This window comes from Schistocerca serialis, chromosome 9 (assembly GCF_023864345.2).
Source record: "Schistocerca serialis cubense isolate TAMUIC-IGC-003099 chromosome 9, iqSchSeri2.2, whole genome shotgun sequence".
Classification (NCBI taxonomy): Eukaryota; Metazoa; Arthropoda; class Insecta; order Orthoptera; family Acrididae; genus Schistocerca; species Schistocerca serialis.
Window position 1 is genome coordinate 350,500,709 of NC_064646.1, and position 26,718 is coordinate 350,527,426.

Genomic DNA, 26,718 nt, shown 5'->3' on the forward strand with positions numbered 1-26,718 from the left:
CCGTCGCCGTTTTCTAGCGCTCCTCGACTCATTTCCGGGCTGTGAGCCTGTCTACACTGATGGTTCCCTGGTTGATGGTCGCACTGCCTACGCTTTTGCTCACGCTGCCCATGTTGAGCAACGCTCCTTGCCGGCTGGCAGCAGTATTTTTACTGCAGAGCTGGTGGCCATCTTGCGAGCTCTTGAGCATATGCGTTCCTGCTCAGATGCGTCCGTCGTCATCTGCAGTGACTCCCTGAGCAGCCTCCAGGCCATCGACTGCTGCTATCCCTCTTCTCCTCTGGTGTCCTCTATTCGGGAGTCTGTTTCCACCATTACCCACTCTGGTCGTTCAGTGGTTTTTGTTTGGACGCCAGGTCACGTTGGCATCCCGGGGAACGAACGTGTTGACAGGCTGGCCAAAGGGGCGATAGACGCCCCAGCTTTGGAGATCGGCCTTACGGCTCGCGACCAGCAGCTGGTGTTGCGCCGTAAGGTACTTGGGATGTGGGCTGCTGAGTGGTGTGGCATGACAGCCCCGAATAAACTACGGGCTGTCAAGGGGACAACCGATGTGTGGCGTTCCTCCCTGCGGGCTTCTCGCAGGGACTCGGTAGTCCTGTGTCGGCTGCGCATCGGCCATACCTACCTGACGCACGGCCATCTGTTACGTCAGGAGGATCCCCCCTTGTGTCAGTGTGGGTCCCGGCTGACGGTCGGCCACATTTTGCTGGAGTGTCCTCGACTGCGCACACTCCGGCAATCTTTTAATCTCCCGGGCACTTTGGCTTTGGTTTTATCCGACGATGCCTCCATGGCTGATACCGTTTTAAATTTTATCCGTGGTAGTCCGTTTTATGGTTCGATTTAGGGAGGTCCTGCGCCTTTCCCTTTCTGTGTCTAATGTCCTTGTGTCTGTTGCTGTTCTGGTGTGCCGTGAGATGGTTGACTCTTTCCCATTTTTGATCTCGTGGTCAGTCAACCAGTCTCCGGCCATCTTCCTTTCTTCTGTTTCTTTCTGTCTGGTGTTCCTCTGTCCTGTTCTTGTCTGTAGTGTTTGTTGCTGAATTTGTGTGCTTTTAGCGCCTGGGGGGACGTCTCCTCCCCCTTTGGTTTTTATCTGCTTCGTAGATTTTCGGCTCGCCTGATTTTGGAATGGGGGACTGATGACCTTCGCTGTTTAGTCCCCCTTAAACATACCAACAACCACCACCATGACAAGGTCAAAGAGATATGGGCTGAGAGCAGATCCCTGCTGTAGTCCTACTCTCACTGGAAATGCCTTTGTTGCACCTGCACTTTTCCCGACTTGTGTCATTGCACCTTCATACATGTCTTCTACTACCCTGATATATTTTTCTGGCTCACATTTACTACTCAGACATCTTGTTATCTCTTGCCTCAGCACGCTGTCACATGCCTTCTCAGGATCAATAAAGGCCATATGCAGTTCGGCCTGTACTTCTCTTCTTTGCCTTAGCGCAAATATTGTGTCGGTTGTTCCTCTTCCCAGCATAAATCCAAACTGTTCTTCACATTCTTTGATTTCTAGACGCAACCTCTTCTCAATTATCCTTTCCCAGATCTTCATTGTGTGGGACATCAGTTTTATCCCTCTATAATTGCCACAGTTTTGGATATCCCTTTTCCCCCATATATATGGGAACCAGTATACTACTTCTCCACGCATGCAGCATTCTTTCTCCTTTCCAGATCTTCTGCATTAGATCCCAGAGAATATCAGTTCCCCGTTCTCCCAGACTTTTTCATGCTTCTACTGGGATTTGGTCTGCCCCTAGGGCCTTCCAATTTTTAATTTTCTTCATCGTGTGTTCGACTTCTTCCCTACTTATACTTAAGGTCATTCCTTCATCTCCATCCTCATTCAATAGCCTTTCAAAGTACTCTCACCACCTATTCAGGATTTTCTCAAGGTCATTCATCCTTTATCTGCCTCATTGAGATTAGGAAATTTTTGTCCCTGGAGCTACAAGATTCCGTTATTGCAGTCTCAACCCCAGGAGCCATTTTGAAAGCTTTAGATTGCGAACCAAATTGTTCAATTCCTTTTGATTACAGAGCTGAGGTGAAGTGCCATGATATTGAGGGCAGTACTCTTCTATATGTTCAATACTTCCTGATTCTCTTTGACGTGGTTACTGGTTCCATGGCATTCAAGTTACGGATAGGAACAGGCAACCCCTCATCATAGGGCACAGGCAAATGCACTGAAGATACATTTGGATACTTTATTTTATGTCTAGTTTTGTTTGAATGTCCCGAAACACTTGTAAGACAGAAGTCAGTCTGAATAATGGTCTTTAGGCTCACACCACACCATCGGAACAGTGAATGGCATGGCTCGGCGTTTTCCTTTCAACCACATGGTTAAGGTTGTATTACTGGTTATGCAGGTAATATGAGGTGCAAAATTGTTATCAAGATCACCAACAGGACAATCAAAATACAATGTATTTGCCTTCTTAACCAAATCAGTGATTGGTTTTCGTTGGACTTTGGAGTGAATTTCCCACACACATAACAAAAGTTGTCGGGGTGGTTTGGACAGCAACGAGAATTACTAGTTGCCTTTTTTCTTAGTGTAAGGTTTACACACAAAAAGTTTCCACTATCATTCACAGGAAACACTTACTGAGGGGCTCTCTCACACCACTGGATTACCACACCAACCATTTCCAGACGACTTGTAGATCTTCTAGCTCTCCTCTGCAAATCAAAAACAAACAATTAAACATCCTAACAGAAGAACAGTAAAAAGTAAAATACTGAATACAAAAAATTAAAAAACCCTTAAAAACTCAAAAATGGTACGTTCTAGAACATTTTGAAAGGTATATTCGGATTCTACACACCAAAATACATACTTGTTGATTTATCACATCCGAGATGCAAAATGGTTGTTGACTAGTGTTATTGGGCAACTATTGGAAATGATTTTTAAGAAGTGTGATACCTTTCGCAGCAAATTTATCTTCCAACTTTAATGTGTAAGAAATTTGTCTCTGCATTGATGATTATTTCTGCTTTTTCCTAATCAAAAGCAAATCATAGCAATAAATGAAAAGCACAAGTTTGCTTCAGTATTACAATATTACTTTTATTGTTAACTGGTTTTCGGCTTACAAGGCCATCTTCAGACATTTACTGACTCAGTAAATGTCTGAAGATGGCCTTGTAAACCGAAAACCGATTAACAATAAAAGTAATATTGTAGAACAAAAGCAAACTGATGCTTTTCATTTATTATAATGTTGTTCTACCAAGAAGATTCTGTTAACAAATCATAGTAAGTCCTTGATTAGCATGCATTCACTTTCTCATGCTGTTTGCAGTGAGGCACAATGTGATTGATTTCAGAGGAGAGATATTATCGCTTCGAAGAATTGTAATTGTTTTTGGAGGAGAGATACCGTATTATCACTTCGAGGAATGAACTTGTCTCCTTCATAGCAATTTTCCTCAAAACTTGCAGAACATCATAGTCTATTAACATATGTACTAAACTTCATGCTCACAAACCCTTGCGTGCACAGACACCAAAACATTCATAAGAGCTTGACCAATATAAAAATGAGTAAAACTTTATGGTTAACCTACAATAGAGGAAAGCACAGTGCATGCTATCGCGCACTTGAACAATTGGTGGCAGTCCCTTTTGATCTATTGGGGGTAGGGGCAGCTGCCAGTCAGATATTTACCAAGGAAAAGTTTTGGCATCACGTTAATGCCATCTTCAGGCCTTATGCACCCTGTATATAGAGAATCAGATATGCATATCTGCGCTCATTTGTGTGTGTGTGTGTGTGTGTGTGTGTGTGTGTGTGTGTGTGTGTGTGGAGATGCTGAGTCGCGATAGGCACGATAAAAAGATTCACACACTCATAGCTTTCGGCCATTAAGGCTTTTGTCAGCAGTAGACACACATACACACACTCACGCAAACACAACTTGTAACACGTCTGCTGTCTCAGAGAGCTGAAACTACACCCCTCCTACTGTGGTATTCTGCTGTTCACCGAACCTATACAATATACTCGTCCATCCTTACACAACCCCTGCCCCCAATCCCTTACCTCATAGCTCATACCCCTGTAATACACTTAGATGCAAGACCTGTCCCATACATCCTCCTACCACCACCTACTCCAGTCTGGTCACTAACATCACCTATCCCTTCAAAGGCAGGGCTACCTGTGAAACCAGTCATGTGATTTACAAGCTAAGCTGCTACCACTGTGCTGCATTCTATGTAGGCATGACAACCAACAAGCTGTTGGTCCGCATAAATGGCCACCAACAAACTGTGGCCAAAAAACAAGTGGACCACCCTGTTGCTGAACACGCTGCCAAATATGATACCCCTCATCTCAATGACTGCTTCACAGCCTGTGCCATGTGGATCCTTCCCACCAACAGCAGCTTTTCAGAAATGCGCAGGTGGGAACATTCCCTGCAATACAAACTACGTTCTCGTAACCCTCCTGGCCTCAACCTTGGTTAGTCACTGTCCTCGCTCATCCAGCCCTCTCCCTGTTCCCATTCCAGCACTACACAGCCATCATTTCACCGCCACACCCAGTCTTTTAATTTATTTTTATTTTTATTTCTCTCCTTTCCGCTACTTACCCCCTCCCCCCTCCGCACCTTCTCTCCTGCCCTCCGTCTAAACTGCAACACTTCACTGTCCGCCACTCCCACCATTCTATCCCTCCCCCTCCCTGCCCCAGCCTCCTTCTTACCCCCACCCAGTCGCTACTCCCATCATGCACTGGTGCTGCTGCTCGCAGTGTAGTTTCAGCTCTCCGAGACTGCAGACGTGTGTGCAAGTTGCGTTTGCGTGAGTGTGTGTATGCGCGCGGGAGTGTGTGTGTGTGTGTGTGTGTGTGTGTGTGTGTGTGTGTGTGTCCTGCTGACAAAGGCCTTAATGGCCGAAAGCTATGAGTTTGTGAATCTCTTTATCTCTTTATTGTGCCTATCGCGACTCAGCATCTCCGCTATATACTGAGTAGCAACTTTCCTTCTCTGGTATTGTTACATTCCATCCTGGATTTTCCATTGTTTGAAAGAAAGAATAAATAAATACATAGTTTATGCTGTGATGAAAACAGTTTAGTGCTGATTTTCTGTATCATCTATGTTCCTAATAAAAGTTTAAATTTACCAAAGAAGATATGCTTTATGGGAGTATATGAATTATATTGTTGTTATAAAGATTAGATGTATTTTATCCATAGCCTATCACATCCCTTGCTCTGTGTTTATGTTTCTTCTTTGAGTGTTGTATTTTGATTTGCTTTCAGATGGAGATTGAACTTCAGCAGATATCTAGGGATGAGGAGCGAGTATTGGAAGAAACAAGCCAAGAGCAGATGACTCTTGGAAAACTTCAGAAAGAGGAAGAAGATCATAATACTCGAATAGATGCACGCAATAAGAATCTACAGAGATTGGCAGAAACATTTCAAATAAGAGGTGTGAATATAATTGTTATTAATGTTACTTCATTCATGGTCATTAGTAAAAGCTACAATGATCATCATCTTATAGAGTGACCTTTGCGATAATCAGTGTTTGAAAATGAAAGGTTGCTCTGTTTTTTGTTTCATTCAGAACAACAGAAAACACTCTTGGAGAATTTTTGAATAAAGAAAAATGTAATAGAGAGCTTGCATGGCCATTGAATGACCAAAAAAAAGTACAGAGCCAAAGTAATTAGAATTAATAATAAGATACTTCTTAGATATCTTTTAAATCTTCAAGGAAAAAAGACTTTCCTGATCTCCAAAAATTGCGAATTTGTGTCTTTGAACCGTGCCTCTCTCTGATGAGCATCCTTCTACCTTTGCAAACAGCTACAGTATTGTTTCATTTTGTATTAGATTTTTGGGACATATTTCCCTGCCTGTGATATACATTTCTACTCTCTTCATGCTCTGTCAAACTTCCTGCTTCTCGGTTCCCCAGTGCAGAACACATACTCACCATTGCTTCCTTTGAACTCAAGTTAATTTTTGTCCCAGACCTCAGTCATTAATTATGTTCAATTTTTGACTCTGATATTCTTTCTAACTAACTCCTACTAAATAAGATGACTATAACACTGACACAATACTAGTAGGTGATCCAGAGACTACGCTAATGACACAGAATTGGCAAATGTAGAAAGTGGGGTCTGGGAGGTGGACATTATTAAAACAACATTTGAGTTCACATGCATTAGAAGACAGTGTACGACATACACACATGTGCTGTCTCTGAGAGTTTACTGCCTACTTCTTGCCATACCAAGTGCTTAATCTGTTAAACTAAAATAATATGGAACAAATTGTTTCATAATTCAGAAAATTAATATGTCAAAGCTTTGAATATGGATAGTACGATAGCACATCAAGCTAGTATGGGCAACATAACAATGAATTTTGCGATAATGGGCATGTAATAACACACCTGTTAACTTAGACAGTTATTACAAAATTTTTGTACAACATTTTTCCAACACCAAAACTACAATAGGAAATCAGTAATATGCCTATCATATTAAATTATAGTTGTCCTAGGTTTCAGTTATTGCCTGGAAACAAGTGAAACATTGGGAGGTGGACTGTGACTGGAGGTGCATAAGTCTGTGTCCTCACCTTACAATGATAAGTCTGCTGGCAGTGCGGCCATTGTACAATGTCTTTGGCATCTTTAAAAAAGCTGTAATCTCTGCAGAAGTGGAGGTCAAGCATTGCTGTGGTGGCTGGGTTGGATAGTGATGGGCGGCTACTGTTGATGACTGTAACTGACGATCATTATTACAAAATTTTTGTACAACATTTTTCCAACACCAAAACTACAATTGCCACATCTTAAGTACCTGAAGAAACAGTCACTTAAGGCTCTCAGTATTTTAAAGTGTCTTAGCTGACAGGATTTGTCTGCTTCTATTTTATAGGCCATTTGTGCGATATCGGCTCAATTATGGGTGCATGGTGTATGGGTCAGCGAGGCCTTATTGAAAGATATTGGAAATGGTGCACCATGAAGGGATTCAATTGGCCACTGGGGCATTCAGAACAAGCCTCACACCAAGCCTCTGTGCAGAGGCTGGTGAATCACCATTTCATGTCAGGTGACTGATACTTACGGTGCACCAACTATATAAAACACTGTCCCCACCATACACACTTGCATACCGTACCATACCATTGCTCGGCTTCCACTGGCATGGCTTTTCCATAACCAGCAACAAGCAACGAGGCCCTAAGGGACTTGCGCACAGGATTGCCTTTTAGAGATGGAAGTGGTTGGTCATAATGTTTTATGTTGGGGTTGGAGCAGACTTCCACCAGAGACTTCGACTTATTTTAGATTTGACTAATTTTAAGGAAGATAGTACACCAGATTTCACATTCCAGTCTCTGTTTTCTAACATTTTAGATATGCATCACGGTTTCACAGTTGTTTACACTGATGGCTCCAAACAAGTAGTGTTCCCTGACCATGTCACTAGGATTCGCATTCCTGACAGGTATACCATTTTTGCAGTGGAGCTCCATGCAATCCTGAAGGCACTGGAGCAGATGCATCATATTCAGAGCAAACAGTTTCTCATCTGCTCCGATTCCCTTAGTGCCTTACAATTGTTACAGAACCTGTACCTAGCTGAGGAGTTGGTCCAGCTGATATATGACCAACTATACTCGCTCCAATGGCAGGGTAAGCAGACGTCATCCTGCTGGGTGCCCGTTCATGTAAGGATATTGGGTAATGAGGCTGCCAAGGAGGCCTACGGAGGGTAGGATGTGGCACAGTGTCCTATACCCTTGTAGGCTGTCATTTCTGCACTCCACAAGAAGTGCATGCAATTTTGGGATGAGGAATGGCTTGCGGTGACGGGCAATAAGCTGCAGTTAGCGAAGTGGCTTTTCTCCTGCCAGTTGCTTAGGCGGGATGAAGTGACCCTCACACATCTTAGAATTGGGCACTGCCCTCTCACAAGTAGATTTTTACTATGGCGAGATGATCCACGTTTTGTGATGCTTGTCGATGCACATTTCTATCAGCCATGTTTTAACACAGCAAATTTTACACTGTGATGCAAGGGCAGAAGCAAATATTGGAAGTTATCTGCCCTCTAGTTTAGCTGATTATGAGATGAGTGTAACAAAGGCTTTAAATTTTTGTGATGTGTCTGGACTCTGGCCTAAACTTCTAGGCTGGAGGTTTTAGTGTTTTGCAGAGTGGGTGGCTCCTCCTTTTTATCTTGTGGCCAGCCAGCCACATCGATCTGTTATATTGTTTGAACTCCTTATACCACTTTCTTCCTATGTCATTAATGTATTACTACTGATGCAATACTTCATCTCAACTTCTGTGTGGGTACACACATAGTCTTCCAACTTTTGTTACCTGTGTTTTACATGCTTTTTTATCTTCCCAGTTAGTGTATTTTACTCACAATCATCTCAATGTGTTTTTACGTGGGTGCTAAAGACCTTGCTGTCATGTCCCTATACAAACATCTCCAGCCATCCATCCATCACCATCTTAAGTATAGATGTCTGTTTCGATAACAGTTTTGATAGCACTTAAGATCAGGTATTTTGTTTATGATAAATTTATTGAAAGTGCATAACTATGTTTCATTCTGGCAATGTATTAATCCCATTAATATTAGTTGTCCCAGTTTATTGTAATGTATTCACATATCTTGACAGTCTCCTGACAAATGATCAGGGAGTGAGTGTTACATTCAAATGTTATATGTTTTTTTATGCAATGATTTCTGACATATTCTACACCCACGGATCATCTCATTTTTGGGTATATGCAACAAAAACTGAATCCAACCTAATCTAATCTATATTTATTACCGGTAGGTTTGAACAACATATGGGTATTAAGGAGATTCTTCATTAATTCAAATAGGAATCCTTTGGAGAGAAGACAGCTTTTTTGTTTTTGTTCCCCCCACCCCAAAAATTTAGTCGATAACTATTTGAGTTGACTGCAGAATGATTCTGCTGTTGCCAAAATACATTTCCCACAAGGACCATGAAGATAAAATAAGAGAAATTAGGGCTTGTATGGAGGCATTTTGATATTTGGTGTTCCCTCGTTCTATTTGAGAGTGGAACAGAAAAACAAATTACTAGTAGTGGTACAGGGTACTCTCTGCCATGCACCATATGGTAGCTTGAGGAATATGTATGTGATGTAGATATTCACTCCACTGGTTAGAGATTATTCTTTCTGCTTGTTTTTGTAGAATAAATATATTTTTCTTGTTTTCTGTCATGCCCTATGAAATTACCCTGTAAAACAAGAAAAGTGGACATATGCCAAATATGATATTATTTCTAGACATCAAGACCTTACGAGGTACTTCTCAATGCAAAATAGGTTGGTTCCAAATTGTTTGTTTATGGAAGGACTTATTTTCTGTTATAGTATTAGAAGTCTATTGTCCTGAATAGTGTAAAATCGCGTAGTCTCCTTCCGCCGCCGAGCAGTGTGTCAGCAGTGTGCAAGTAGCAGCATTACTGCATTTACTAGGCAATCTAATATTTTAATAACCGTTTAAATTTTGTGTCAATCTGTTTGCGCTCTCTGTAGATTAGTTCAGACGTTCTTTGCACAACAGTTTTTAGCATGGATAGGGACTGCAACTGCTGCGTTCGGATGCAGGCTGAGTTGGCATCCCTTCGCTCCCAGCTTCAGGCAGTGTTGGCTTCGGTCACACAGCTTGAGGCTGTTGCCAATGGGCATCACTGTGGGCGTCCGGATGGGGGTTTGTCGGGGACGGCCAGCTTGTCCCACGCGTCCCCCGATCGGACTACGACTCTGGTTGCCTGGGATACTGCCCGCATTGAGGCTGATCCGTCACCTGTGGTAGAGTGGGAGGTCGTCTCAAGGTGTGGCGGGGGGCGAAAGACATTCCGGAGCGCTGAATGGAAGGCCTCTCCAGTTTGTCTGACGAACCGGTTTCAGGCTCTGTCTCAGGCTGATACTGATCTTCGGCCTGACATGGCTGCTTGTCCTGTTCCAGAGGTTGCCCCTCAGTCTGCAAGATCTGGGCGGTCGAAGAGGGTGGGCTTACTGGTAGTTGGGAGCTCCAACGTCAGGCGCATAATGGGGCCCCTTAGGGATATGGCAGCAAGAGAGGGGAAGAAAACCAATGTGCACTCCTTGTGCATACCGGGGGGAGTCATTCCAGATGTGGAAAGGGTCCTTCCGGATGCCATGAAGGGTACAGGGTGCACCCATCTGCAGGTGGTCACTCATGTCGGCACCAATGATGTGCGTTGCTATGGATCGGAGGAAATCCTCTCTGGCTTCCGGCGGCTATCTGATTTGGTGAAGACTGTCAGTCTTGCTAGCGGGATGAAAGCAGAGCTCACCATCTGCAGCATCATCGACAGGACTGACTGTGGACCTTTGGTGCAGAGCAGAGTGGAGGGTCTGAATCAGAGGCTGAGACAGTTCTGCGACCGTGTGGGCTGCAGATTCCTCGACTTGCGCCATAGGGTGGTGGGATTTCGGGTTCCGCTGGATAGGTCAGGAGTCCACTACACGCAACAAGCGGCTACACGGGTAGCAGGGGTTGTGTGGCGTGGGCTGGGCGGTTTTTTAGGTTAGATAGCCTTGGGCAAGTACAGAAAGGGCAACAGTCTCAACGGGTGCGGGGCAAAGTCAGGACATGCGGGGACCAAGCAGCAAATCGGTATTGTAATTGTAAACTGTCGAAGCTGCGTTGGTAAAGAACCGGAACTTAAAGCGCTGATAGAAAGCACCGAAGCTGAAATCGTTATAGGTACAGAAAGCTGGCTGAAGCCAGAGATAAATTCTGCCGAAATTTTTACAAAGGTACAGATGGTGTTTAGAAAGGATAGATTGCATGCAACCGGTGGTGGAGTGTTCGTCGCTGTTAGCAGTAGTTTATCCTGTAGTGAAGTAGAAGTGGATAGTTCCTGTGAATTATTATGGGTGGAAGTTACACTCAACAACCGAGCTAGGTTAATAATTGGCTCCTTTTACCGACCTCCCGACTCAGCAGCATTAGTGGCAGAACAACTGAGAGAAAATTTGGAATACATTTCGCGTAAATTTTCTCAGCATGTTATAGTCTTAGGTGGAGATTTCATTTTACCAGATATAGACTGGGACACTCAGATGTTTAGGACGGGTGGTAGGGACAGAGCATCGAGTGGCATTATACTGAGTGCACTATCCGAAAATTACCTCGAGCAATTAAACAGAGAACCGACTCGTGGAGATAACATCTTGGACCTACTGATAACAAACAGACCCGAACTTTTCGACTCTGTATGTGCAGAACAGGGAATCAGTGATCATAAGGCCGTTGCAGCATCCCTGAATATGGAAGTTAATAGGAATATGAAAAAAGGGAGGAAGGTTTATCTGTTTAGCAAGAGTAATAGAAGGCAGATTTCAGACTACCTAACAGATCAAAACGAAAATTTCTGTTCCGACACTGACAATGTTGAGTGTTTATGGAAAAAGTTCAAGGCAATTGTAAAATGCGTTTTAGACAGGAACGTGCCGAGTAAAACTGTGAGGGACGGGAAAAACCCACCGTGGTACAACAACAAAGTTAGGAAACTACTGCGAAAGCAAAGAGAGCTTCACTGCAAATTTAAACGCATCCGTAACTTCTCAGAAAAACAGAAGCTAAACGATGTCAAAGTTAGTGTAAGGAGGGCTATGCATGAAGCGTTCAGTGAATTTGAAAGTAAAATTCTATGTACCGACTTGACAGAAAATCCTAGGAAGCTCTGGTCTTACGTTAAATCAGTAAGTGGCTCAAAACAGCATATCCAGACACTCCGGGATGATGATGGTATTGAAACAGAGGATGACACGCGTAAAGCTGAAATACTAAACACCTTTTTCCAAAGCTGTTTCACAGAGGAAGACCGCACTGCAGTTCCTTCTCTAAATCCTCGCACAAACGAAAAAATGGCTGACATCGAAATAACTGTCCAAGGAATAGAAAAGCAACTGGAATCACTCAACAGAGGAAAGTCCACTGGACCTGACGGGATACCAATTCGATTCTACACAGAGTATGCGAAAGAACTTGCCCCCCTTCTAACAGCCGTGTACCGCAAGTCTCTAGAGGAATGGAAGGTTCCAAATGATTGGAAAAGAGCACAGGTAGTCCCAGTCTTCAAGAATGGTCGTCGAGCAGATGCGTAAAACTATAGACCTATATCTCTGATGTCGATCTGTTGTAGAATTTTAGAACATGGTTTTTGCTCGAGTATCATGTCATTTTTGGAAACCTAGAATCTACTATGTAGGAATCAACATGGATTCCGGAAACAGCGATCGTGTGAGTCCCAACTCGCTTTATTTGTTCATGAGACCCAGAAAATATTAGATACAGGCTCCCAGGTAGATGCTATTTTTCTTGACTTCCGGAAGGCGTTCGATACAGTTCCACACTGTCGCCTGATAAACAAAGTAAGAGCCTACGGAATATCAGACCGGTTGTGTGGCTGGATTGAAGAGTTTTTAGCAAACAGAACACAGCATGTTGTTCTCAATGTAGAGACGTCTACAGACGTTAAAGTAACCTCTGGCGTGCCACAGGGGAGTGTTATGGGACCATTGCTTTTCACAATATATATAAATGACCTAGTAGATAGTGTCGGAAGTTCCATGCGGCTTTTCGCGGATGATGCTGTAGTATACAGAGAAGTTGCAGCATTAGAAAATTGTAGCGAAATGCAGGAAGATCTGCAGCGGATAGGCACTTGGTGCAGGGAGTGGCAACTGACCCTTAACATAGACAAATGTAATGTATTGCGAATACATAGAAAGAAGGATCCTTTATTGTATGATTATATGATAGCGGAACAAACACAGGTAGCAGTTACTTCTGTAAAATATCTGGGAGTATGCGTGCGGAACGATTTGAAGTGGAATGATCATATAAAATTAATTTTTGGTAAGGCGGGTACCAGGTTGAGATTCATTGGGAGAGTCATTAGAAAATGTAGTCCATCAACAAAGGAGGTGGCTTACAAAACACTCCTTCGACCTATACTTGAGTATTGCTCATCAGTGTGGGATCCGTACCAGATCGGGTTGACGGAGGAGATAGAGAAGATCCAAAGAAGAGCGGCGCGTTTCGTCACAGGGTTATTTGGCAACCGTGATAGGGTCACGGAGATGGTTAACAAACTCAAGTGGCAGACTCTGCAAGAGAGGCACTCTGCATCGCGGTGTAGCTTGCTCGCCACGTTTCGAGAGGGTGCGTTTCTGGATGAGGTATTGGATATATTGCTTCCCCCTACTTGTACCTCCCGAGGAGATCACGAATGTAAAATTAGAGAGATTAGAGCGCGAACGGAGGCTTTCAGACAGTCGTTCTTCCCGCGAACCATATTCGACTGGAACAGGAAAGGGAGGTAATGACAGTGGCACGTAAAGTGCCCTCCGCCACACACCGTTGGGTGGCTTGCGGAGTATAAATGTAGATGTAGATGTAGAACTTGTTTTATTGCGGTCTTTTATGGCATTATTAGGTCAGGGCTCTAGTAATTTTGTTACACTACAGCCATGAGTAATCAGTTCTAGAAATAGCAGTGATGGAATGAAAACACTATCCTTATAGCCACACTAGCATTATAATTGTAATCTGAAAGGCAGTGGTGGTGATTGCTTTGTATTTGTAAAGCAACTCTGCATCCAAATAAGTGTGAGTACCACAAATGTTGAGAGTATAGGGGAAGGAGCATTTAGGATGGATATGATACAATTGGAGTGTAAGCACTATTATATGATGGTGGATGTAACATTTACTGAAGAATTGTTGAGCTGTTAGTCATTTAGTTGTAGCTAGGGTGTGAAGAAAGTGTTTCGACATTTATGAAAGGAATAGATGAACCTTGCATATTAAAAAAAGCAGTAAAGTTAATTTTCCTCACAGAGCAAAAGGACATAGTGGTTAACACACGATGTTTTACGGAAATCTAGTCCCACTTTATTTACTGTTATCAATAGAAATGACTGTGTCTCAAAATTTTTGATGTCAGAATTAAGACAAAATTCAATAACTTATTATTGTGGTGACATGGTATAGAACACCACCTTGGTGATTGTTACATGGCTACTATAAAGGGGAGCTGATGAAAATAACCTTCCTTAAATTATGTAAGTTGCAGACAATTGGGTTGAAATGATAACTTGTGTTGAAATGATAGCTTCTATTACCTGAAAAGGTTCACTCTTCAACTCGGAAACTTGTCATGAGTACCAGAATCCAAGCATACGCATGTTGTCATTGAGTAGCTTGTATTACATGAAAAGGTTCACTCTTCAACTCGGAAACTTGTCGTGAGTACGAGAATCCAAACATACACATGTTGTCATTGAGTAGCTATAAAGTTCATATAGTCCACACTGCCCATAAATGTTCCCTAATGAGAGAAACTCTACTCAACCCGGGTTGGCTGAAGCTAGAACACTTCTTTCTGATCTCAATGATGACACCCGTACACACTGTGTTTCCGCCCATGGCACATTCTCAGTAGTAAACATGAAGATCTCTTTCCCCAATCTCATGATTCCTATATGGACAGCTGAAGGGCCCTGCAGTGTTTCAACTAACATCTTTCACAGACCATAAACATCACTTTTAATTGTGTCTGTGCAGAGTCTCTCCCTGGGAACACATTCGCCTTCATCCTAGGTGTGAGCCAACCTATATAGCCCACTGGCTGCCAAAGATCAATAATTGTTCCTTCATGGTGTATTTCTATTGATGTATTGTGAACACCTAGCATCCCACTTTGTGACAATATCGGCACCCACTTCTTAGTTGGCTAATTATCAAATGCATAAAGACAAGTTGAAGACATGATATTATTTATTACCCCTTGTAACCCTGAATTATATAATGAACATTTTACTGACTGTGACTACTACAAGCTCTTAACTCGTCTCGCTATACACCACCAGCCTCTGACTCTATTCATAATCAGATGATTAGCACGTGAATGCAGTTCACAAACTCAATTTATTCAGGATCTTCAACCTTACTTGGCTCACAGATGTTCTCTCTCCACAATAACAAAATGTGTCATCATTCCAGTCCATAAAGCAAGCAAAAACACAATGTCCATCTACAGTTACCGACCAGTGAGCCTCATCAATGTGCTCTGCAAATGTCTATTTATTCATCTTTTATCCTTCTGATCATTTTTGGTTTGAGTTGGTACATTGCTCGACACCCTTAAGGTCCAAAGAATAGCATTCCCAAGGCTTCCTGCTGAGTGTTACTATCTTCCTTATAGCCATCAGTGGGTTAGTGTCCTCCGTCTGACCAATGGTCATCCCTGCACTGTAGATCAAAATGGTTTTTGCATTTGATATAGCTTCCAATCTTCACTCCTGACTGAGGGCCAGCTCCAAGAAGCCATATGAAGGGCCTCTGCTTGAACACTTTCTACATCTAAATATGGTTACATACTCCGCAAGCCACCATACTACTATACATGGCGGAGGGTACCATGTAGCACTAGTAGTCATTTCCATTCCTGTTCCACTTGCAAATAGAGTGAAGCGAAATACTGTCTGAAATCCTCTGCATCAGCCCAAATTTCTCGCCTCTTATCTTTGTGGTCCTTACATGAAATACACAATGTATCAAAAAGATTCATCCGTTTTGGAACATCTATATTTCTGAAACTAATAAACATATACGATGAATTTTGTTTTTGATGAATGGGATACTCAAAGTGGTTTTTTTTTCTCTCCATACGTTTTCATAGGTGTTCAGCATGCCCCCCTTGAGATGCAAGGCACTTGTCCATGCGGTATTCAAGTTGTTCCCACACAGCAACGAGCGTGTCTTGAGTTACAGCTTCCACAGCTGCTTTTATGCGAGGTCTCAGTTCATTCATTGTTGTTGGTAACGGAGGCACATAAACAGTCTTTTATGAATCCCCACAAGAAATAATCACGTACAGTCAGGTCCGGTGACCTTGGAGGCCAGTAATGTAAGGTTGAATCATTTGGTCCAGTGTGATCAATCCGTCATTCAGTAATCCTTTGATTTAAAAATTGCAGCACTTCCAAATGCCAGTGTGGCGGTGCCCTATCCTGTTGCTAAATGAAGTTGTTAAAACCAGTCTTCAACTATGAGAAAAGAAAGTTGTCAAGCATATCGAGATATGTGCGGACTCCTTGTGAAACTATGGCGGATGTGTCAGACACTCAGGGATGGCCCGGCGGTTTGCCTTTACGCAAGCAATTTGCCTTTACGCAAGCAACCCGTTTCTCACAATTGTTCATGCCATCATCTAATGCTCTGTACTGTAATAGGATCCACGCCATACCTAGTACGAAAGTCACGCTGTACAATTATCACTGATCCGCACTGCACAAAGCTTATAACACAAAATGCTTTTGTTGTCCCGACACCATTTTTACTAGAACTGAAGGAAGTGCACACTGCTGCTACCTATTGGGAACCATGTAGAACTCAAGAGTTTGCTTTTTCCAGCAGTATGTTGTTCATGTACATATCTCAAATAACATAACAGTTATGATTTTTTCAAAATCTGAAGATTCTTTTTGATACACCCTGTATACATCTGTGGCAGCAGAATCATCCTGCAGACATCCTCAAATGCCAGTTCTCTGAATTTCTGCAGAAGTACCTCACACAAAGAGCATCTTCTTCCCTCCTGGAGTTGCCATTTTTGTTTGTAAAGCACCTCTGTAATACTTGCATGTTGATAGAACCTTTCAGTAACAAATCTAGCAGCATTCCTCTGAACTGCTTTAATGTTTTCCATTAATCCGTCCTGGTAGGGTACTGAAGAATGCACTAGCATTCTGTATGCCATCTCCTTTATGAGTGATCTACACTTTCCTAAAATACTTGAGCATTCGCCTTCCCTACTAGCAAACTGACCTGCTCATTCCATTTCATATAACTTTGCAATGTTACTTATGCCTAAATATTTAATAGATCTAAAAACAAAGATGATGTAACTTACCAAACGAAAGTGTTGGCATGTTGATAGACACACAAACAAACACACAGACAAAATTCAAGCTTTCGCAACCAACGGTTGCTTCATCAGGAAAGAGGGAAGGAGAGGGAAAGACGAAAGGATGTGGGTTTTAAGGGAGAGGGTAAGGAGTCATTCCAATCCCGGGAGCGGAAAGACTTACCTTAGGGGGGAAAAAAGGACAGGTATACAGTCGCGCGCGCGCACACACACATATCCATCCGCACATATACAGGCACAAGTGGACACTACTTGTGTCTGTATATGTGTGTGTGTGTGTGTGTGTGTGTGTGTGTGTGTGTGTGTGTGTGTGTGCGCGCGCGCGTGCGCGCGCCTACACCTGTCCTTTTTTCCCCCTAAGGTAAGTCTTTCTGCTCCCGGGATTGGCATGACTCCTTACCCTCTCCCTTAAAACCCGCATCATTTCGTCTTTCTCTTTCCTGATGAAGCAACCGTTGGTTGCGAAAGCTTAAATTTTGTGTGTGTGTTTGTGTTTGTTTGTGTGTCTATCAACATGCCAACGCTTTTGTTTGGTAAGTTACATCATCTTTGTTTTTAGATATATTTTTCCCATGTGGAATGTTTCCCTCTATTATATAAATATTTAATAGATGTGAGTGTCCTATTAATGCTGGATTTATTACAGAATTGCTTGCCAAGGCTTCCAGTTTTCTTCTCCAGAAACATGACATGTATTTCTGGCCTTGTACCATATTTCATCCTGGTCAAGAAGTATGTTTAGACACCCAACACTTGTCATTCTGTTACTTGAAAGCTGACACAGCTGTCCTATATTCATCCATGTTTACCCTGCATTAGACTCATCCCAGCTGGACAATGGTTGCCACATTTATAACTCAGTGACATTTTGAAATTATTGGATTCAGTACATTATCATGAAGTGAGACTGGCCACCGGCACTTTTCATGCCTAATCCTGTAGACAGTTTATTCACTGAAGCAGGGAGCTTTTCGTCAGTTCCAATGGAGCCAACTTTAATTCACTGCAATCAACATAGGACAGTTCTCTGATCATCCAACGTAGCGTTTTCTTTTTTGATACAGGGAGTGTGACCCCTTGACACTTGCTCTCAGTACCCAGACCATGGATTAGGTCCAATCTACATACTTAAAGGACCTAGAGTTTGTTACCCACATGAGCTTACAGCATCCATTCCTCAGTAATATTGAGTTGTTAGTGTCATTTACTCCAGTGGCTCCAAAATCAGGAATAGGACAGTATATACTTTTACAGGTTGTGCTTGTCAGGAACAGTGTTTGTTGCCAAGAACATATAGTGTTTTTTACGGCACAGCTGACTGCCATTAATAGAACCATAAGTTTTATTAAACATACGTCCTTCGATCAGTTGATAGTCTGCAGGCTATTGATCGATCTTATCCTTGTCCTGTGATATCTGCTATTCACAGTCTTCTCTTTGATCTTAGTTGTACTACTCTTCTTCTTGACCTCAGTTGTACTACCTGCTCAGTTGATTTTTCTCTGGGTTCCAAGTCAGGTGAGTGACACAAGGAATCAGCTATTTGACTGGAGAAGCAAGTGCTTACCCAAAATTCACTTCGACGATGCTGGATGTAGATGTTCAGATGTGGGTTAAGGTCTTTACTCAGTCAGAGATGGAACATCATCTGGTGGGTTATTGCCCCTCCTATAAACACTGTACTATCAAGGAGACTGCAGTTTCACGGTGTTCCTCCCTGAAGGAGTCTACTTTCCTATGTCACCTTATAAACAGTGATACACAGGGTGTATATGTCCTGGGAAATCTGGGAAAAACAAAGAAATTTTTTAGAATTCTGACAATTTTTCATTTTTTTATTTTCAGTTTTTTTTTGTAACTTTTTACTGGTGAGGCCTGATACTCTAACAAAGAATGTTAATTTAACCTGCTGCTGCAGGATAATATTGCAGCATAAAACAAAAGAATAACTTCAGTTGCAAAGAAAATGTGCCATTTACAACAAAACAAAATGTACATGCAAGCGTCTGCAGACAACAAAATGTGTCAAAGGCTCCAGTACTAAGACTATGCAATACCTCATTGCAACAAACATTGCTTTAGATGAGCATGACACTGCAACTGTTTACATTTCTAGTAATTCACAGGAAAATTTTGCAAGTGGTGATTTGAGAAGCTTTACTTTCAAAGGAGATTACCTTTTACGCGAGACGAATTATATCGTGTGAAAAGGTGTGATAAATTTCTTAAATCACCAAGCATTTCACTGTCATTCAAAATTTAACACTCTGAGGACCACCCACTTAGAAAACTTTTGGGCCCAGAAAACCAGCCATTTATGCCATTATTTAAAAAATTACTGGCACATTTGTGTTTGATGTGTCTTAAAGGTAATAAACACATGCTAAAAGAGGCCAAGCTTCAAGGTTAGTTTTTCTTATTGATTTTAGTTGTTTCATAGATTATAAATATTGCAATAAAGTTGGCAAAAAGTATAATTGGCCACCAAGAACAAGTGCAAGGTGAATTCTTGAGCAATGTCACATTTGATTGGCTTGTCCACAGAAAAGCCGAAGTGCTGGATGGAACATTTATCCAGCCAGGTAACCCACAGAACATTTGGCGCACGAAAGTGAAATTTTGTGCTTGTCAGATACATTCAGCTGCTGCAATTTAAGCTGTGTGCTTAGGATCCTGCCTAACCACACCCTCATAAGAAACAGCAAAAAAATTTTAACGAGCAGTATTATATGTGAATCCTTAGGTTTTGTTGTAGCTACACTGTGTATATACAAATTTAAACCATCAACTTTTTCTATTTGTGTGTTTGCACTGCTTAAGGGGAGGTTTACTATTTTTGGCCCGAAAAAAGCATGTTTTTGAGAATTTTTTTCTTAGGATGTGTTATAGATATCAATATCAAATTTGGTCAAAATGTTTAGTGATATTTCCTCTACAAACTGGAATTTTTTCGACCGGAAATGTCGAAGAGCAAAGGCGGAAGTGCCGTCAGAACGAAACAATATTTCAAGTAGACCTCCACGCGTGGTATGTCACAGGTCAGCCGATTCATCTGAAATCAAAATTGAGTTGACGTTAGCGAAGTATATAAGAGTCTTTAGGAGTTGTACCTCGCTTAAGTTATTTGGACCATAAGAAACAAAATGGCGGCCATTTGAAAAAAATAGGATTTTTTCATCAATTTTCGACTTCGTAGGCCAAGTAAAAATATTTGTAGTTGATGGATCGGAATAAAAGTGGTAAAACTCATAGACAATTCAGTTAGCATCATCAGAAACAAAGAATCATGCCAATCGGTTTAGTAGATTTGAAGTTACCATACGGCGCGATAAAAAAAAAAGTCATTTCGAGAAAAACGCGTTTCAAGTTTTGACTACATATAAATGCAATATTATGCAACTTATGTTCAATCTGCTATTCCGAGTCCATAAACTAGTCCTTCCTCTTCCTCATAGAGGGCGTTCTGCTCGATTAGGCCATCCTGCGCTGCTCCAGAGTCGCTCGTATGGGCGGTGGCAAGTGGTTTTCGGCCACTTGAATTCTGTGGTCGTCCGATGCTTGGCAAACTGTGTCAAATAGAGTCCCAGGGTGGCGTCCATCAACTTCATGGTCTTCAGAATTGCTGAATACCCTTCGTTGAAGCTGCTCACTGCCATGAAAGTCGCAATCTCCAAAGTCTTCGCACCAGAATGCAAATGCTTTGGGGCTAACTTCCAAAGACACACGTTCAAACTTTCATTTAAATTTTGTTTGTTTCCTCCCAAGCACCAGTACAATAATTTGTCCTCCGAAAGAAAAAAACTGCTGCATGAAAAAGGGCAATTTCAGGCAGGTGCATTTTTTTTGTTCAACCACGAATAACAAACATTTCCATTCTGTATTCGGAAAAACCGTTGCAGGGGTGGATGCTAAACACTTTTGTGGATCCAAAAATGCAATTAAAAAAAACTGATTTTTTTTTTAAACCAAAAGATAGTAAACCTCCCCTTAACAGTGATGTTGCTATTGGCTGACTACATCACATGTCTTATGCTCTGAACATCTGCTGTCATCAGTTGGTGAATCACGTGACGTGAGCTATGATTGGCTGACAAAAAGTGCATCACAATCTAGATTTTAGTGCTTCAAAACCTACAATGTGATATTTGGTTAAATTCATATTTATACTTTTGCGATACAAAAATATGCGGTGTAATGTTGCCACACATGAAAAATCTTTCCAAAACATGTCATATTTTTGCTGGGTTCCATTTCCTAAAGGGCTGGGAAGTTAACTGCCAGTATATAACAGCTTTACTGTTCAAATAATTTGTAAGTTTTTCAAGTCCAAGCGAAAGTATATTGTCACTTAACATAGAAAAAATATATTTTCACCTGGGAAAAAGTGCATTTTCACCTGGGAAAAAGAGTATTTTTAACTGAGAAATCTGTGGAAAACGTGGAAGTTTTTTTTTCTTGTCCGCATACACACATACACATACACACATACGGACTATTCCATAATTTTGTATTATGTAATGAACCACACCAGTGTTGTGGTTAAAGAGGCTTACAGACAGCAGCTCATGTCCTCAGTGGAATGCTCTTTCCTTATAACAGTGTATGCCAGACAACTTATGGACAATTGAACTAGTTCTTAATTTCCTCCAAGAAAATATGTTTCAGTTTTAGATCTAACATTTCAAGCAGCTTTCAGGACAGAGTCGGGATGGTTGTTGCACGGTAGTTCCGAGAGGCCCTCGACTTTCCCTCCTCCACCTGCTGCCCTGGTCATTCCTCTTTTACTCTCTTTTAATTACTTTTATATGTCATTAGTCTTTTTTTTTCTACCACACCTTATTCTTTTCCTTTTTTGGGAGTGCCTCTTCATGTAACACTCTTATGAAGGTCTGACCTTGACGATTCCTTATCCTCAATACTTGCTGATCATGAAAGAACAGTTGATCAGTTGATAGTTTCCTCCAAGAGAGTGAGTTCTTTCCCATCTTTAAGACTTTGACAATAACGGGATGGTTGTGGGAAGGACACCACCCGCTGCATTGTAATCCTTTCCTTAGGGCACACTTGATTGCATCCACTCATCACTGAACTAATTATTTCAATAAATTAAGAAAATCCTTTTTCCTTTATTCTTGAACTAATTATTTCTCTCACCTTACTATTGTCGGTCCTAGAGGTGATCGTTGTTCAAGCTCTTAATCCTCCAGCCATATCCAGCTTCAGAATACAGATATCATTCATATTCCCTGAGTTGACAAAAGTCACAGGATACCTCTAACATTGTGTCGGTCTTCCTTTTGCCCGGCAAAGTACAACAACTCAATGTGGCATGTATTCAACAAGTTGTTGGAAGTGCCCTGCAGAAATATTGAGCCATGCTACCTCTAAAGCCATCCATAATTTCAAAAGTGTTGACGGTACAGAATTTTGTTCACAAACTGACCTCTAATTATGTGCCATAAATGTTCAATGCGATTCATGTCGGGTGATCTGTGTGGCCAAATCATTTGCTCAAATTATTCAGAATATTCTCCAAAGCAATCGCGAACAATTGTGGCCTGGTGACAGTGCATTGTCATCCATAAACATTCCATTGTTGTTTGGGAGCATGAAGACCATGAATGGCTGCAAATGATCTCCAATTAGACGGACATAACTTTTTCTGGTCAATGAGAGGTCCAGTTGTAACAGAGGACCCAGTCCGTTCCATGTAAACACAGACCACAGCGTTATGCAGCCACCACCACCTTGCACAGTGCCTTGCTGACAACTTGGGTCCCTGGCTGCGTGCAGTCTGCACCACACTTGAACCCTAAACTCAGCTCTTACTAACTGAAATTGGGGCTCATTTGTACAGGCCAAGGTTTCGCAGTTGTCTAGTATCAAATCGATATGGTCACTAGCCCAGGAGAGGTGCACCAGGTGATGTTATGCCATTATCGAATGCACTTGCATGAGTTGTCGGCTGCCACAGCCTATTAATACCAAATTTCGCCACATTGTCCTAACGATCATTTTGTCTCGTGTCCAACTTTGATTTCTGTGGTTATTTCACACAGTGTCACTTATCTGTTAACACTGACAACTATATTCAAACACATCTGCTCTCAGTCATTAATAGAAGGCTGTAGTCTACTGCATTGTCTACGGTGATAGGTAATGCCTGAAATTTGCATTTGTTAGCACACTCTTGACATGGAAGATCTTGGAATATTGAATTCCCTAATGATTTCCAAAATGGAATGTCCCAAGCATCTAGCTGCTACTACCATTCTGCATTCAAAATGTTTTAATTCTCACCATGTGGCCATAATCGTGCTGGAAGCCTTTTTACATGAATTGCATGAGTGCAAGTGACAGCTCTACCAATTCACTGCCCTCTTATACTGTGTGTGTTTGTGATACTACCACCATCTCACATGTGCAAATCGTCAGCCCTTGTCATTTGACTCCTCAGTGTATAACAACATTACTGGCTTCTGCATCTACATCTATACTCTCTAAACCATCGTAAGGTGCATGGCGGAGGGTACGTCCCATTGTGCCAGTTTTTATGGTTTCTTCCTATTCCATTCATGTATGGAGCATGGGAAGAATGATTGTTTGAATGCATCTGTGAATGCAGTAATTATTCTGATCTTATCCTCATGATCCATATCTTCAAGAGTCTTCCAGTTCAGTTCCTTCAGTATCTCTGTGACGCACTCCCACGGTTTAAACAAACTGTGACCATTTGTGCTGCCCTTCTCTGTATACATTCAGCATTCCATTCGTCCTGTCTGGTATGGGTCCCATGTACTTGAGCAATATTCTAGAACCAGTCACACGAGTGATGTGTAAACAATCTCCTTTGTAGACTGATTGCACTTCCCCATTATTCTACCAATAAACTAAGTCCACCACCTCCATTATCCATGACTGAGCCTATGTGATCATTCCATTTCATATCCCTCAAAGTGTTACACCCAGGTATTTGTATGATTTGGCTGATTCCATCAGTGACTCCTTGACATTATAATAATAGGGTACTACCTTTTCTCGTTTTGTGAAGTGCAGAATTTTACAAAATAACTGCATCATCTGCAAAAAGCCTGATTTTACTATTAATATTGTCCACAAGGTCATTAATATACAACAGAACAGCAAAGGTCCCAACACACTTCCTTGGGGCACACCCGACGTTACTTCTACATCTTACAGTGCCTCTCCATCCAAGATAACATGCTGTGTCCTCCCTACCAAAAAGTCCTCAATCCAGTCACAAATTTCAGTCCATACCCCATCTGATCATACTTTGACAACAAGTGTGGATGCAGTTCTAAGTCAAATGCTTTTCGGAAATCGAGAAACACTGCATCTACCTGCCTATCTTGATCCAAAGCTATCAGTATGTATATGAGAAAAGTGCAAGTTGGGTTTAACATGGTTGATGTTTTCGTAATCTATGCTAGTTGGCATTGAGGAGATCATTTTGTTCAAGATGCCTCATTACATTTGAATTCAGAATATGTTCTAACACTGTACAACAAATTGATGTCAACAATACTGGACAGCAGTTTTGTGGATCACTTCTGCTCCGTTTCTTTCTTGTATGTGGTTGTGACCTGTGCCCTTTTTTTCCCTAAGAATTGGGCATGTTTTTGTATTCAAGGTGTCTATGATAGATTGTAGTTGGAAGAGGGGCTAAATCAGCCACACATTCAGTGAAGAATCTGACAGGGATTCCATCAGGCCTTGAAGATTTTGTTCAATTTTAATGGTTTCAGCTGTTCTCATCACCACTTACACTAATAGTTATTTCATTCACCTTTTCGGTGGCACTAGGATTAGATTGAAGCAATTCTCCTGGGTTTTTTGGAAAGGAACATTTGAAAACAGATTTAGGCTTTTGCTTTGCTATACTCTGTTTCAGTGCCTGTCCCATTCACTAGGGACTGGACACTAACTTTGGTGCTGCTAACAGCCTTTATGTACGACCAGAATTTATTTGGGTTCTGTGAAAGATCACTTGACAATATTCTGCTACGTTACTCATTGAAGGCATCACGCATTGCTCTTTTGACAACCAAACACATTTCCTTCAGCGTCTTTATCTATTTCTTTGGAAGTTTCTTTACAGTGACTGTATACTATGAAGAGGTTTCATACTAAAATGAACTGTTCTACTGGATCTGTCCAGTGCACGGTCAACTATTCTTTTAAACCTGAGCCAGAGTTCCTCTACACGCTCCTGCCCTGTGCTGAATGTTTTCTAGTTCCTCATTGAGATATGACACTATTGACCTTTTTTATCTAGTTCACTGAACATTATATCTTTCTGCTTGTTTTAGTTGTCCTTTGTACTTTGGTAATCGTTATTGCCACAACTGCATCATGGTCACTGATACCATTTGTTGCTATTAGATCCAAAATATTTCAATCATGATTGGGGTCCCCAACTATCTCTTCTCGATAGCTTTCAAAGAAGACATTCAGTAAAGTATCACATGATATCTCATCATGCCCACTGCTAATAAAATTGTAATTTTCCCAGGTAATCGTAGGATGATTAACGTCTCCACCGATGATTACATGGTTACTTCAGGAATTGAGTCTGGTGGGCAATAAAATGATCTAATTATCATTTTATGCCCACCCCTGAAACGGAGGCTTGCCCAATCAATCCCGCAAACAGCTTCAGTTTCTCTTGGATTTGAGTTTCTTACCTATCTTGACAACTACACCGTCTCCATTTCCCATCTGCCTAGCTTTTTGATACACATCTAAATTTTCCCCAAAAATCTCACTGCTATCAATTTCAGGTTTCAGCCAGGTTTCTGTACCTAGTATTGAGTGAGCTTCACTGCTTTTCATGAGCACTTCAAACGTTGGCACTTGGTTGCGAAAGCTTCGGCAGCTCACAGTTTGCATTTAAATCATATCATATGTGGGAAGCATTTCTTTCAATTATACGCTGATATTTTTTGAGTTTCCTGCAGCTATTGTTATCTGGATTGGATGGAGAGTTGCCTAATCTATAAAACCCTTGTGGCACCCCACACACAGTCATCTACCTGAGTGGCAGCCTCTGATGTGTGACATGTGTAGGGAGACCATACAGTTCTTATCAAGTCCAGGAAGTCACAGCCTAGCTTGTCACAGAACCATCTCTCGTTCAGTCTTTCCGCTCGACTCAGAACCAAAGGTCCACATTCTTTGAAACTTAACAAACAAGGCTGGTCTTCTCGACCTTCTCTTCCAGTTGCTACAATGACCGGAAATGACCTTGGAGCCCAGACGACAGGCATAATTTGTTACATGCTCCACAATCTGCAGTTGGTTGAACCCTGTTCCCTCAATGGCTGCTGTAATAGCCTCTTCAGCATGCTGAAGGCCCCCCCCCCCCTCCCCCAAGCATACACATTGAGTGCACCTGGTGTCCTCTCCTGTCCCTAGCTACCATTTCCCTAAGGGTTACCATTATTCGTCTTACATTTGAACGCCGACAGTGGATTGACCCATGCCCTTTTTTGCTTGCCTGCTCTTGACATTGGACGAAACAGCTTTCCCCAAAACATGTGAATTGAGTCCCACTGGCTCAGATTTGGTTTCAGTGAAAGACAACACTTCAAACTTGTCTGTTAGGGGGATCAATATGACACCCTGTGTCCTCCCTGGTCTCTGCCATCCTGTACAGGACACCTAG

The 26,718-nt window shown here is 41.9% G+C and overlaps 1 protein-coding gene across 1 annotated transcript in view; it reads left to right on the forward strand.

Moving 5' to 3' along the window:
* The window catches only part of LOC126419037 (DNA repair protein RAD50), a 263,592-nt gene that overhangs the window by 103,871 nt on the left and 133,003 nt on the right, over window positions 1-26,718 (forward strand). The window contains exon 7 of the mRNA XM_050086099.1: window positions 5,301-5,472. Coding sequence (XP_049942056.1) covers window positions 5,301-5,472 — 172 coding nt within the window. The remainder of the gene's footprint in view (window positions 1-5,300; window positions 5,473-26,718) is intronic.